Source organism: Dermacentor andersoni, chromosome 8 (genome assembly GCF_023375885.2).
Source record: "Dermacentor andersoni chromosome 8, qqDerAnde1_hic_scaffold, whole genome shotgun sequence".
Taxonomy (NCBI): Eukaryota; Metazoa; Arthropoda; class Arachnida; order Ixodida; family Ixodidae; genus Dermacentor; species Dermacentor andersoni.
In genome coordinates this window covers 19,536,674-19,551,677 of record NC_092821.1, presented here as the reverse complement: position 1 = coordinate 19,551,677, position 15,004 = coordinate 19,536,674, and the positions used below count along the sequence as shown (strand labels likewise).

At 47.0% G+C, this 15,004-nt stretch overlaps 1 protein-coding gene across 1 annotated transcript in view; it reads right to left on the bottom strand.

The window, feature by feature from the left end:
- Positions 1-1,148: 1,148 nt before the first annotated feature.
- LOC126526630 (leucine-rich melanocyte differentiation-associated protein-like) overlaps positions 1,149-15,004 on the bottom strand; it is a 73,672-nt gene continuing 59,816 nt past the window's right edge. Inside the window, exon 3 of the mRNA XM_050174496.3 lies at positions 1,149-2,540. Within this exon, the coding sequence (XP_050030453.1) occupies positions 2,225-2,540 (316 nt within the window). The 3' untranslated portion in view covers positions 1,149-2,224. The remainder of the gene's footprint in view (positions 2,541-15,004) is intronic.

Here is a 15,004-nt window from a genome sequence, read left to right as displayed (position 1 = left end):
CAGTCCGGGACTGTCAGGCACGGATAATCGAAAAGACCCCATAGTGATCAGGCGGCCGTGAACGGTGTATCATAAGAGTGGCGTAGAATCGAGCGGTAGCAATCGCTACAAGATTGAGGCCACAATGGCCGCATTTGCGTGCGTTTTACACGTATACAAATTTGCAAAGGATCTTTATACTTCAAAAAAAGCTTATCAGAGTACCTTTTAATCTACCATACAATAGTCACTCGCAAGGTCTTTTCTCCAAAGCATGCATAATACCAGTATTCAATCTTTACAATTATAAGCTAGCACTTGCATTCCAGCGCGAACTAAAAGATCATCCTAAATCTCTGCATGAGTTGTCAGTACTGAAAAAGAGCACTGTGTTTTACACTACCCGTCATAAAGAGGAGTGGATTGTACCAACTCCTAGAACCAATTACACAATGGAAAAATTATCCTTCACACTTCCAACTCTATTAAACAACTGCAAAAAATCCGGGACTGACCTACTTAAAATATCTAAACGTCAATTACGACAGCTTCACTGCACACATTCCTAGTAACTCCACCTGTATTCCTATAATGTGTATACTTAATCTTGTGTTTATTGTACAGCTTTACCCCCTCTGCACTTACTGTATTGATTGTTGTTCTATTTTCTTTGTTTCTATTTCATTTATGAAATGATCTTGTTATTTTTGGCTCTGCTAAATTGCGAAGAGATTATGTGCATACTTGTGTGTGTCTTTCCTTGCTTTGCTGTTGTTGCCCTGTAGAAGGGGGCTGTGGGCCTTTGTCAAGCTGCCGTTTACGAGCAGCTTCTACCCACAACCTCCTCCATCATCCCGATGGAAATAAAGATTATTATTAGTATTATTTTCGCTTCAGCGGCAAGCAAACGCTCTCAGCTGGAATCATTGCGGCTGTGATCAGCGACGCTTAGTAGGTGGTAATTCCTCACGGCGTTGGCCCGTGTGAGTAAACCGGCCGTTCCTTTTTGGCTTCACTGACGGGGAGTGGCATGCCACCAAAACGGCTCCGAGATTGATTCAACCGTGCAGGCTATGGGGTACTTACCATACGGATGACAACACTGCCGCTGACAAAATGCTCGCTGACAGAACAGCTTGAAAAACAAAATCACCAAGGGTGAAGAAGGATGAGATGATAGAGCGTGTATTTAAAAAAAAGCAAAGAAAAACGATTTTTTTTGCTTCTGCAATCACTCAACATTTGTCGTGGCAAGATATTTTACACATATTGCACTGCACAAGAGTCGTATCCACCAGTAATGAACACTTAAGAATTCTTAATTGAGCCGAAGAAGCATCGTCGTTACAAAATAACGTGCAAGTGTAGAGTATCTGCACATGTACAAAAAAGATGGGTCACGAACCTTTTCTTGTTGCTAGAAAAACCAATCACAATTCGACAAGAGCACGTGGGGCAGCTTGGGTGTTATGCTGGAATGACAAGCTTTCTTCCATTTCTTTTTTCGCCCTGCTTGTCACACCCTGTACAAGGAATCGCAGCTGGCCCACATTCTAAAGTCCACAGTACAGTCACCTTTGAGTGATCACTGAAAATACCCTATACGCATGTTGCTAATATGTGCTTTCGAATTTGATGTAACAAATTTGGTACGATCTGTGTCGCAATAGTCAACAGCTCTGCTGACATGGTATGCGAAGGAAGCCACAAACAAGTCCAAATGATATCGCGTGTACTATTTGAGAATTCACGGGCGCACGTTCAAGGTTCGCCGAGTGTCGAATGCCAGGCATTTCCTCGTGGCAGCAGAAAATACCACACGCCTCTTACAAACGATTGTACAATATCGCCGGTAGGTGCACCTAAAACGGCTGACATATAGGTTCTCTTCGTCGATATGCCTATATAAAAACACTTACACAGAACAGGTGGAAAATACAGACACACAACGACGGTAATGGCAGCAGACAGCACCCACAACGCAACTTGGAACACGAAGAGCACACGACATACGTTACCTTCTCGTTTATGCTTGTTCATGCATAGTGTCTTTTTTTTTTTTGCGCCCATTAGCTGTCACATCAAGATACGTGGCTCAATGACGCTCCACCATATCGAGAGTGTTATGCGGCTATAAGAGCGGCAGCGCACGCAGCTACGCATACAAAGGCTGCGCTGCCGGCGACGTGACCCGTGGGTGCACAGGGCATCGTACATCGAGCGTACGTGCGTACGAGGTTGCAGTTCAGAGCTCGTCATTGCGGATGAAACGGTTCCCTTCGGAGTGCTTGCCGGTGTACTTGTACTTGAGCATCCCGTAGACGGTCTTGCGCTGGCGGCCAATGCCGTGCGTGGGCACCAGCGGCAGCGGCGTGTACCGGTAGGCGTCGGCTTCCGAGTCCGAGCCGCCGTCGGCCCAGGGCGCCCCGACGTGCAGCGGCGGTCGGGCGACCCGCATGAAGGCGCCCACGCGCCGCGCCTCGGCCCGCTCGGCGCTGGCCACGGCGCGGGAGTCGAGGAACTTCAGCTGCCGAAGCTTGTGGATCACGTAGTAGCGGTACCTGCAGCGTCAGGGTGCTTGCTATAGCGGGCAGCGTTCTATAGTCGGCACAGTTTCTGGAACGCGTCTGGCCTTCTTCGAGAAGCGCGCAGAACTCGTGTTCTGATAGTCGTCGCACGTCACTTCAGTTCGAAATTAGCCTGCAATGCCCAAACACTGTTCCACATCAAGGGCATTTAGAACACCTTCTCGACCTCTATTGCTGGCCATGGCTACAAATTTATACCAAAAAAATGACAGCAATGAAATATTATTGCAAGTACAAGTTAACTGGCAGATTGATTTATTAATTCGTAATAAGTTTCCTCGTGTACCCACAGCTGAACAGTATCTCCTGTGTATATACAGTATAAAGAGCGCTACTGCTGGCTGTGTGTACAGTAGCGTGCTAAAATGAAAATTCCGAGGTATCGAAGCAGCGTAGCATATATGATACACTGGGCATTACAGGGTTGAAAGCTTTGCACCCCCATGATGCGAATGGGGCTCTCGACAAGCTGCTTTGAATCAAAGGCCGGACACCCTTGTCCGAAATCGCACTTATGATTGTGCGAGCGACCGCTCGAGTGCGGTCCCGCTCTGCTCAGGTGGCTCCCAGAAAGTTCTAGGGAATCGCGCGTTGCCCTCGCTCATAGGCGTCTGCGGATTTCGAAACTCCGCTTCAAGTGCCACACTGCAGAAGCTACGCAAGAAGTTCGGTCACGAGAATTTATCACTCCACGCATAGGCGCCGACGGAGGGGGGGAGGGGGGGGGGCGGGCTCCGCCCCCTTGTCCCACACGTACACACACCTAACGTGTCATTGCCAGAGTTTTGTCAGCCACATCATTTGATGTTTCGTTTCACTTGCCTCAACCTTTTGACTTAAAATTTTATTGCAGCTAATAGCTTACTGCATCACTGTTGGCGCGGGCGTGCACAATTTTAATCCATACTTTGCTTTATTTCTGCAAATCCTGACATAGGTGCACATGCGCATTAGAAGCACTAGCTGCGGCTGCCTCATCCGTATTTTCTCAATTCAACATTGTTTTAAGCTTCCACTGTAAACACCATGCACATATACAATATATATATATATATATATATACGTAGCATAAAGCTTATTACATTTTTAAAGAGAAGGTGGTAGCCAATTAATAATTATTTCTAAAAGTGTGGATAGCTTATGCCTAGACAATGAATATGTTGCTGTATGTTCACCTCGCTTCAAGATGGTTTGCGTGCTTCTTTGACCCTGAAGAAAACTTTAAGCTTTAGTGACACCTTCGGTAGGGTCTTTTATCAACTGCGTGTGATATGCACGTGCATGATATGTACGTGTCACAGCCTCGCTTCTATTTCCTGTAAGCAAAGCTAACGACTCATTAAAAAAACACTTCTAATAATTCATAACATTTATTAGGGATGGAAACATCGTCACTTGCATGCAGAGGTCATAAACATATAAAGGGTGTTCCAATTAACTATCATGCACCAAGATTTAAAGAAAGCAATGCGTTACTCGAAGACAACCTACTGCATATATTTCCAGTACAGTGGAGTTAGTGCCAGTAGCTTTCTCGTTACTGAGATTTATTAGGTAATTGCGATTGATTATCTAATCCCAGATATACTATCATAACTATCAAAGTGTCAATGAGACATTTGTAGGCACAACCAAGGAACATCTAACTGCGGTATTTTCAGTGAAGTGCTGATTCCGTACTATATCTTCCGACTGATAAATCATCATCATCATCATCAGCCTGGTTACGCCCACTGCAGGGCAAAGGCCTCTCCCATACTTCTCCAACTACCCCGGTCATGTACTAATTGTGGCCATGTTGTCCCTGCAAACTTCTTAATCTCATCTGCCCACCTAACTTTCTGCCGCCCCCCTGCTACGCTTCCCTTTCCTTGGAATCCAGTCCGTAACCCTGAATGACCATCGGTTATCTTCCCTCCTCATTACATGTCCTGCCAATGCGCATTTCTTTTTCTTGATTTCAACTAAGATGTCATTAACTCGCGTTTGTTCCCTCACCCAATCTTCTCTTTTCTTATCCCTTAACGTTACACCTATCATTCTTTCCATAGCTCGTTGCGTCGTTCTCAATTTAAGTACAACCCTTTTCGTAAGCCTCCAGGTTTCTACCCCGTACGTGAGTACGGTACGTGAGTACTGATAAATAAACCCTGCGAAATATTGCGAATACCACGTGACTGCGCTCCTACCCGCATCATAAAGCAGCGCCCTCGAACAGGCTCCTTCTGAGTTAGGCAGAACGCAATGAAAGAAATAAAAAAAAGAAATCACCGCCCAAGCACTCCGTAGAGATGGTTTGCCAGCGAGGCTGACGCCTGCGGCCCCGATGTTTATCACTGGGTTAATCCCGACGGTTCATTAAACGACGGCTTGGTAAGCGGCCGGATCCTCGGTACGCAGTTGCTGCTTGCGCTCGCCTGCACGAGCCTGTTCTTGTGCCCGGGCTCCAGCATTCGGACGGCGTAGGCGAGCTGGTTCCCGGTTCTGCTCGCGGCCTTGCTGATCGAAAGCTGCCTGCTCCTCAGGAGTAGGTATGACGCGTGGCCTACCCATTTATGTAGCCGGAGAGAAACTGCTGCGCGCCCGCTCGGCTGCGACGGAGACCAACGATGTCACTACTGGCGCAGCCAACTGCGTGCCTCTTTTTCGCTTTTTTGTTTCGTGCACTCGCATGGGGTTGCGCCGGAGGAGTTTTCGGCGTACAGACGACAGACGGACGGACAGACAAATCGACTAGCCGTGTGCAGCTTCGCTGTAAAATTATGCGCAGATAAAACAATGCACATGTTAGAATCTACGTGAAGCGATCCTTTAGTGAAGCGGCTGATTAAGTATTATACAGCTAATGCGATGTGTACAGTTGCGTTTTTGTCCTAGCAACATCTAATTTCATGCAATACTTATGCACTATAGCGTTAACAGACTCTGCCCAAATGCGAACACCAAATCAGGCCGATACATGCACAGTGAGACGTCGACACAGTGATGTCACGAGGGCAAAGCCGATGTGTGATGCCTGTGGGAGGAAGAGACACGAGATGAGACCTAAATGGGCAGAAAGGCACAGCAGATGTGTAAATAAATCTAAGAATTCTATACTCTTGCGTCACTGTAGCACATATCAATAGACACACACATACCCGTGGCCCATACTCAATGAGGCATACCGAACGCATCAAGAGTGGTGTAGCCCAAACACTGGAATGAATGAATAAATGAATGAATTGCGGGGTTTTATGTGCCAAAACCACGATTTGATTATGAGGCACGCCGTAGTGGGGGACTCCAGATTAATTTGGCCACCAAGGGATCTTTTCCCCCGATTCATGGGACACGGGCGTTTTTTTCATTTCGCCCCCATCGAAATGCGGTCGCAGCGGCCGGGACTTGATCCCACGACCTCGTACTTAGCAGCGCAACGCCATAGCCGCTAAGCCACCGCTGCCGGTCCAAACATAGGAAAGCTACGAAAATCTAAGAAGCCACTGAACATCATGCGCTGTTGCAATTGGAGGTAGAAAGATTCATATCTCTGAGTCATACTACGTATACAGCTGTGATGTCGTGATCTATTGCTTGATTATGCAGAACAGAGGTGCGCTTTCTGGCACTATGCATCGTATGCAGAGTGTTTCTACGAAAGCCTTCAGTAATATTTAAATATAGTCGTTTTGAAATAAGAGCATGGTCCCTTCAGGGACATGCCGTCAGCGGTGGCGACCACGTGGTGATGGATGATACGTGGTAATTATTCGCTGATTAACACGGTATTAATTAACGTGGGCACTGTACAGAGCAAAAGCGAGACACACGTGTCCGTAACAAAATTTACGCACACCTTCATTTATTCAAATAACTTTATGCAGTGTCGTGCGATTTGGTGGGGTGGGCCTGGACCCCGCCTAGGTTTCGGCCAATGGTTGTTGGCCCTTGGTGGCTTCCTCGGCTCGCTAGACGGCCCAGAGTTGGTGCTGCAGGTCCGAACTGAGCAACGCAGACTCCCAGCGCGCGCGGAGGCTGTCGCTGTTTAAGGCTGCATCACCGTTATCCTGTATTATAGCCGTACATTCCCATAGGATATGCTCCAGGGTGGCTGCAATGTCTGCACTTGTCAGTCGTGTATATATCTGGGTGTATTCGGAACGTTAAGAGACAAGAAGAGAGTGGTGTGGATCAGAGAGCAAACAGGGATAGCCGATATTCTAATTGACATTAAGAGACAGAAATGTAGCTGGGCAGGTCATGTAATGCGTAACAAGGCAACAGGCAGGTTTCAGGAAGGGATGCTCTACAATGGATTACATCGTCATCAATTAGGTAATTCACTAGTACGCAGAGTACAATCAGCCTCTCTATATGGCTTTCATACATTACGAAAAGGCATTCGATCCAGTAGAGATACCAACAGTCACATAGGCACTACGTAACCAAGGAGTACAGACGCTTAAGTAAATATCTTGGAAAGTGTCTACAGAGATTCCAAGGCTACCTTAATTTTCCATACGTAGGAAGATACCCATGAAGAAAGGGGTCATACAAGGAGACGCAATCTCTACAATGCTATTCACTGCGTGCTTGGAAGAAGTAATCAAGCTATTAAACAGGGAAGGCTTAGGAGCTTAGGAACCTTCGATCTGCAGATGACATTGTCCTGTTCAGCAATACTGGGGACGAGTTACAACAAATGATTGAGGACCTTAAAAGAGAGAGTAGAAGAGTGGGGTTGAGGATTAATATGCATCTGACAAAATAACGATCAATAGCCGGAATAGGGAACAAGAGTTCAGGATCGCCAGTCAGCCTCTAGAGTCCGCGAAGTAGTACGTTAACCTCAGTCAATTACTCACAGGGGTTCCTGATCATGAGAAGGAAATCTACAGAAGAATAAAAATTGGTTGGAGCGCGATCGGCAGACATTGTCAGGTCCTGACTGGAAGCTTACCATTATCACTAAAAGAAAGGTGTACAATCAATGCATTCTGCTGGTGCTGACATATGGGGCAGAAACTTGGAGACTGGCAGTTCTAGAAACTCGAAAACAAGTTAAGGACCGAGCAAAGAGCGATGGAACGAAGAAAGTTAAGCGTAACGTTAAGAGACAAGACGAGAGTGGTGTAGGTCAGAGAGCAAACAGGAATAGCCGATATTCTAATTGACATTAAGAGACAGAAATGTAGCTGGGCAGGTCATGTAATGCGTAGGTTAGATAACCGGTGGACCATTACGGTTACAGAACGGGTGCCAAGAGAAGGGAAGCGCATTCGATGACGGCAGAAGACTAGGTGGGGTGATGAAATTAAGAAATTCTCAGGCGCTTGCTGGAATCGGTTGGAGCAGGACAGGGGTAATTGGAGATCGCAGGGAGAGGCCTTCATCCTGCAGTGGACATAAGATAGGCTGATGATGATGCATTAACTTTCGAACTTTTAATTTCAGCGGGCTCATCATAATTGGAAAATTGAAGCAGACTTTCTGTACAAGCCATATCAACCTTTGGATCTGCAAGAACATGATTAACAGGGACACGATAATTTCTTTTATCAGAGCGCGCGAAACCTAAACAGCGCGGGAAGGGGGGGGGGGGGGGGGGGGCTACCACCGCGAGCAGACAAAAAAAAAGAAAACCAGAGGAACACGGAGCCGCAGCGCGGCCTGCCGCTACACATGCTGCAGTACCGCCTGCGTGATAAGCCCAAGTCGGCGGCGGACATGCCCACGGTGCGTCGTGCGCACTGTACACAGCAAAAGCGAGGCACACGTGACAAGCAGCAGCGCTTCAAATCAATGTACGCATAGCTTCGCGCGTATCGCTCTTTTTATGCCTTCGCTGTACGCCGAGGTGCAGCCATGCAACCGCGGCACAAAAAACGCGTTGACTCTTCCTGCGACAAGCACCGGCAGAGAGCGACACCGAGTTGAGACGAAGACGTCGAGTTCGGCGTCGACGGGTACCGACAGCGACGCAGGAATAATGCAGCATAACGGCATTATGGGCAGTAAGCTTCGCATAGAATTGGTTGCCAGATGTTGTAGGATTTACGCAAACTTATATACTTCCGAAATCCATGTACCCCGGATAGGTATGAATCGCCGTAGTGCTCGAGTTGCTTTTAATTAATTTCCACCACGAAAGTTTTTTTAGAACTTTAGTCAAGACATTTTGGCGTCTGTAAATAGCACCAGTTACATCTTTTCGCAATAAGTGCCGGGAAGCATTATCGATTCCTAAGTTCTTACCACCTGTAGTGCCCATCTGCAGTTTATTTCATGCAAATACAGCTTAATGTAGAGTAGGAAGTTTCTTGGTGGTACTGTGCGCAGATAACCGCTTGTGAATACACGCATAAACATAATATGTACAAGAAAGCAACAGGAAGTATAGGAATAGAAAACTAGGAAGGAAATTAAAACAACGACGTCAAAGTTATGGAACTGCACCAAAAAGAAATAAGAATATCAAGTTAGGCAACAAACCAGATTTCAAGTAATAGAAAACACATAGCTAGATAGATGGCTAGTCTACAGTTCTCATACTATTCGCGCGCGAGAACAAGATTCCTTCACCGAAAAAAGCGCTAAATCCATGCCAGGTAAGACATATATTTGTAACTATTTTTCTGCCGCCTTTCTAAGAGCGCACTTGCTCACTGCAGGGCACGAGAGAGAGAGAGAGAGAGAGTATGTGCAGAAATCGGGGAAGTTAGCCAGAGCTAGTTCTGATTGGCTGCCCTGCACGCGAGGAAAGACACAGAAAGAGAGAGAAGCACAAAAGAAGTAAACCGCGTAAGCAAGTCAGCAGCACAAACGGCGGCAGGTATAGAAAAGGATATTATGTGCAGGCCCGTGGGCATCAGAAGCTTCAGCGATGCCACCTGTTCCGTTGGAAGTATTGGCCCTATAATTTGTTTTTGTTCTCATAATGGGCGATTGTCCAGTCTTTCTGCACTGCGCACAACACTTGCTTCTCGACAATGTGTGGCGGGCCGAAACAAAGGCGTGTGAGCGTCCTGTCACAGCTGCAGGTGTCGCATGCATGGCTGTCAGCGAATTCCAACGAGGAAGGCGCACATTATTATACGCAGCAGTTAACCTTCCCCCACAAGCGTTGCCAGATTGAGCTTCAACATTCTTATCTTGTATCATCGCCGGTTTTTCATTATACAGAAGGTTCTCGTTACCAGGGTATTACTAGCCACAGAAAAGGAACCTATCATGGGGGACCCAAAAGTAATCAGTTTTTTTTTTACTTAGGTGAAAGGGTAATTAATACCGACAACACTTCTAATATCAGGCCTATATCACTAACCTCTTGTCTGGGTAAAACACTCGAACACGTATTCCTCAACCGACTCAGTAAATACATTAAGGACAACAATCTTTATCCATCAGAAATGGTAGGTTTTCAATATCTCTCTCATGCCAAGATATCATGCTTCGAATGAAGCATGACATCATTACACCCAATAGCAGTCTAGATACGCAACCAATTCTCAGTCTGGACCTCCACGGAGCCTTCAATAACGTTTCACATTCCGCCATCCTCCGAGAGCTTAATCTCATTGGGGTTGGCGGAAAGACATATGACTACATCTGTACCTTCTTATCCAACCGTACCGCAACGATACACATAGGCACAGAGCAATCCCTTTCGTACGCTTTAGGTAGCTACGGCACGCCCCAAGGCTCAGTGCTGTCCCCTTTTCTTTTTAATCTTTCTATGATGCCGATGGCGCAAGCATTGCGGTCTATTCCCGATCTCAAGTTTTAACTCTACGCCGATGACATCACTCTTTGGACAACTTGCGGCTCCGATGGAGAGATTCAAGACACTTTACAGGCCGCAGCAGACGCCGTCGTGGCTCATGCCGGGGCTATGAATCTCACATGCTCCCCTCAAAAATCCGAGCTACTTCTTCTGCCATCCCACCGGGGGGCCGAAAACACGTCTAGTATACAGGTCATCCTAAACCACATCCCCGTTACTAGAGTGGACAGGCTCCGGGTGCTCGGTTTGCACATTCAAAGCAACCGGCTCAACACATATACACCTACATACACTCCACACCACAGTCGATCACACCTTGCGCCTTCTAGGGCGAGTCTCCAATAAACATGGCAGACTAAAGGAGGCCGAACTTCTCCGCTTGATCCAGGCCTTCGTTATCAGTAAGATTACATTCGCAACACCATATCTACATTTCCTCAAATCAGAATCAGATGAGATCGACACTCTTTTACGCAAAATATATAAATTCGCTCTGGGGGTCCCCATACGTACCTCCACTGAAAGGTTAATGCTTACTGGAACTTTCAACACATTTACTGAACTCACAGAAACCCACCTCACATCCCAATATAGCAGACTTTCTAACACTGCAACAGGTCGACACATTCTACAAGCTCTTTCTATCACTCCGGCACCCATCATCAAGACTAAATATACCATTCCACATCACATACACGAGAACCTCTGCATCCCCCCACTTCCTAAAAACATGCACCCTGTGCATGACAAACAGCGCAGGAGGCAGCGAGCAAAGGCTCTCCAAAAACAATTCTCCACCTCTAAAGACGTGCTCTATGTTGATGCCGCCGAATATGGGAACAGAAATCATTACGCAATATCAGTCATTAACTCTCACGGCCAGGTCGCTGCGGCCGCCTCCATTCCTGGCTCTTTCTCGGAGGAGGCGGAGCAAGCGGCCATAGCCCTGGCCCTCACAATCCCAAATTCATCAGTTATCGTTAGCGACTCCAAAGCAGCCATACATAACTTCGGAGCGGGTAGGGTCTCTAAGCCAGCCTTTTCTCTCCTCTTGGCCCATCCTTTCCATCAAACTGTGGCATTAATCTAGACTCCCGCGCATGCGGGCCTTGCCGGAAATGAGGCGGCTCATGCCAGTGCCCGAGGATTTACAGTCCGGGCTCAGGCATCACATGTGTCGGACCTCGCCACGGGGGAGGCGCCGTTTACAGCGCGGGATCGACTTATTACTTACCACGACATCTGCACACACTACCGATTAGCCCGCTTTACCTTTCCGCCACTTATGGGCACAACCCCGCGTAGGTGTGAAGTTCTGTGGCGAAAGCTGCAGACTCGCACCTTTCCGTACCCTTACCTCCTCCACCGCATTCATCCCGCCATTTACCTTTCTCCCTCTTGTAAATTCTGTGTCTCTCCCAAAGCAGACATAAACCACATCATGTGGGGGTGCCCTAAGCAACCCTTCCCCCTTTCCTCAAGCAATTAATATCTAGTGAGGAGCAGTGGGAGGCTGCCTTGCGCAGCTCCAGGCCCGATCTTCAGGAGGCCATCCTGGAGTGGGCTGAGAGGATAAAGGAGGCCTACTTCAAGTAGTTCCTCCCCCCACTCTCTATTCCATTGCCCCCTTCCCTTTAAAGAGGGATAAATAAAGTTTTTCATCATCATCATCATCATCCTTGCGTGAAATTTTGTTTGCTCGCTGCATTGCTTTCTTCTGGGCCTATAGCTCCGTCGCCGTCTGCATCGGTTTTGCGATGGTGGACGTCAAAAAACAACGTGAATCATCAAGTCACCTTCTCAACTTGGGACAACCATTTTTTATATTAAAGACCATGTTACATTTAATTAGCCCTACAACATCAGGTAGCCAGTCAGACTTTGTATGTGGGAGTGCCCAAGTGGTTGCGTGATGCAGTTCGAAGAAAACTCCACAATCTTCGGAACCTATGGCAATCGCAGCGCTGTGGCCCACACAGCAGTGAGCATATATATAACACTTGCGGCACACCAATAGGATGACAAAAGCCGACTTACCTAGTCCTCTCTAATTCCCCTACTTTGTCCGGTGCGGTTGTTTATCTCAAAGACTTAAACGAGAGCTTAAAGGTTTTCAAGACATGGAGGAGATAAAGAAGACAATGAAGGAAGGGCTGAGGGAAGTGGCTTAGCCAGAAAATGTTTACTTGACCGGGGAGAGTAAGAGAGAGAGGGTCACGTGTCCGATGTGCTCCCCCCCCCCCCCCCCACGCCCCGGCTATGCCGCTAACTGAGGGTCATCAGCTTACAAGAGTTGATTAACACCTATGAACAATGAATAACGCGGAGCGTTGAGTACATTGGGTGCCAGGTAAAGTAATTTGAAAGTTATCGATGGAGGTTTTTTTAATGTTCGAAAACGTATTCGAGTAATTTCTTCCCGTTACCTTTCGGGTACTCATCCGTACGTCAGTAACTCTGGCATGATGCTGCAGCTCTATCATGCACAGAGCAATCCGATGGGATTTTTTGGTAAATATTCTGATCCGATAATCACCGGGCCTAAATACGAGACGAGTGCGCATCGCTGCAATGGCAAGTATATAGGCTCGCTAATGAAACCGGGCACAGCACCGCGCCCTGTGAGACGAAGCGTACAGAGGTTGCCCGCTGGTCGATGAGACGCGTGCACGGCCGCGCACGTGCCAGAAGAACCTGCTGAACCTTTAGAAGCTTTTCGCCTGTCTCTTTCACCAGCAAGCCCCCCTGCATTCGTTAAAGAAAAGAAAAAGAAAATAGCTCACGTATTATTCTCTGCGTTCCAATCGAATATTGCGATTTCCAAACGGGGGAGAGTGCTCTAGTGTAGTCGTAGATAGCCGGTAGCACGAATAACAACTATACCCAAAATACTAGGAATTATGAAGGAATGAAATGCTGAGCATGTGTAATATTAGAAAATGTGGGGAAAAAAAGGAGCACACTTGTTCGAGGCATGTTTTTATTTCTGTGTTTATTTATTTATTCAAATGCGCTGAAAGATATGAAGGCCCGTGAGTTTCTGCGACGGCCTTGGTGACTGCGGAAGCGGCCCATGGGGCCTCGGCAATAGATACTGGGATAAGAGAACAATGAAACGACTGATTGTTTGGAGCAAATAAGGCTAGAATTTGCCCGAGAGCAAAAGGCGTTTTGACGGCTCGCGGTACAGCAGCGCGGACGCTCCACGTAGTCGGAGGACGACTGGGTCCGCAGTCGCAAAAAGCTCTTATATGTCATAAAAGCAAATTCAAACAAATACCGATGCTGGAGACGTTGCCAGCTGGCCAGTGACAAAGAAGTCTTACGAATGAGAAGCTTTGTCAATCCTTGGCTTTGCGAACGTTCGAGGCATGTGCAGGAAGGTACATTCTGTAGGTTGCTGCACAAAAAGCTCGCAGCCGGTCGTGAACCCGTCTGATGACAGCTTACGTGAGATGTGGTCAAGTTTTATTCCTAACCTCAGCTCAAGCACATGTTCGCTTTTCAAGTCGTCTATTGCCTAGACCTTACGAACGTGAAAAACCTATTTTTTGTGTTAGATACTGAAGACAGCATCGCCATTCAAGGTACGCGTATGTACACCCGTGAGCAAGAATATGCGAATCACAGCCTAGCCGAACCGAGAAAAAAAGACTTTACGTATTCGTAAACCAGGCACACAAACTCCAAAGGAAGTATATGAGGGTGTATCATGGACGAGTTAATATTGCAATAAAAAAAATTTAAAAATTTAGTGCACGAAAGAAATCATGGTTCCTTTCAAAACGTATGTCGTATTGAATTAGTCCATGTTTTATTTCTTGCGCTAAATATCTTTTTCCTATACATTAAATTGGTGACTGCACTGCAAAGTTTAAGTTTGGACTACATTCCTCAGTTTCAAGTAATATAGGCGGAGAATAAAGTCGTCTTAATCGCGGAATTCCCCGTACGCAGACTTTGCCCAGAGAGTAAACAGAGAAAGTAACGACTCCCCATGTTCCTTGTAAAGTAAGCTTTTCTTGTCCTGAACACAGAAACGAAGGTGCAACATCGTGTGGCATATGTTGGCGTGTTGATTCTGCATTCAGGACTGTCATGTCAACTATCGGTATTCGAAAGCAGTTCACTGCTGCTGTAACGAGACAACAGTCTGTACCAAATTGGTGTCAATTTTCACAATATATGACTGAAAAAAATTCACCGACAATTACGATACTCCCTAATGCGAATTTTGAGCGCAGCTCTATACGTGTTTTCATTTCGCGATATACTGAGGCAATGAATTTGAGAGAGACATGTAGGCAGAGTCGGCAATCGTCGAAAATCTTATCTGCGGGTCACGCGCGTCGGCTTTTATACGTGACTCGTCGAAGGTTCTAGAGTATTCGCCGGTGCCTCTTGGCTTCCAGAAAGTACTACACAATTCGTGTTGCCCATGCAATCAGATTACAAAACAATCGCAAACCATTACAATCGAAACAAGCGTGAACGAGGCCAAACCAAGCAAACCAAACAGGCGTGAGCGAGAGCTGACGCAGCAGACGATAGCACGAAACCAGCGGTCCGGCTGAGACCAAATACGAGTACGCATCGAACGGTCGGGTGGGTCCGCTTGAAACCAGCTTCCCGCGCGCATGCCACTGAATGGGGTGCTCTCGTTGGTCCGCGC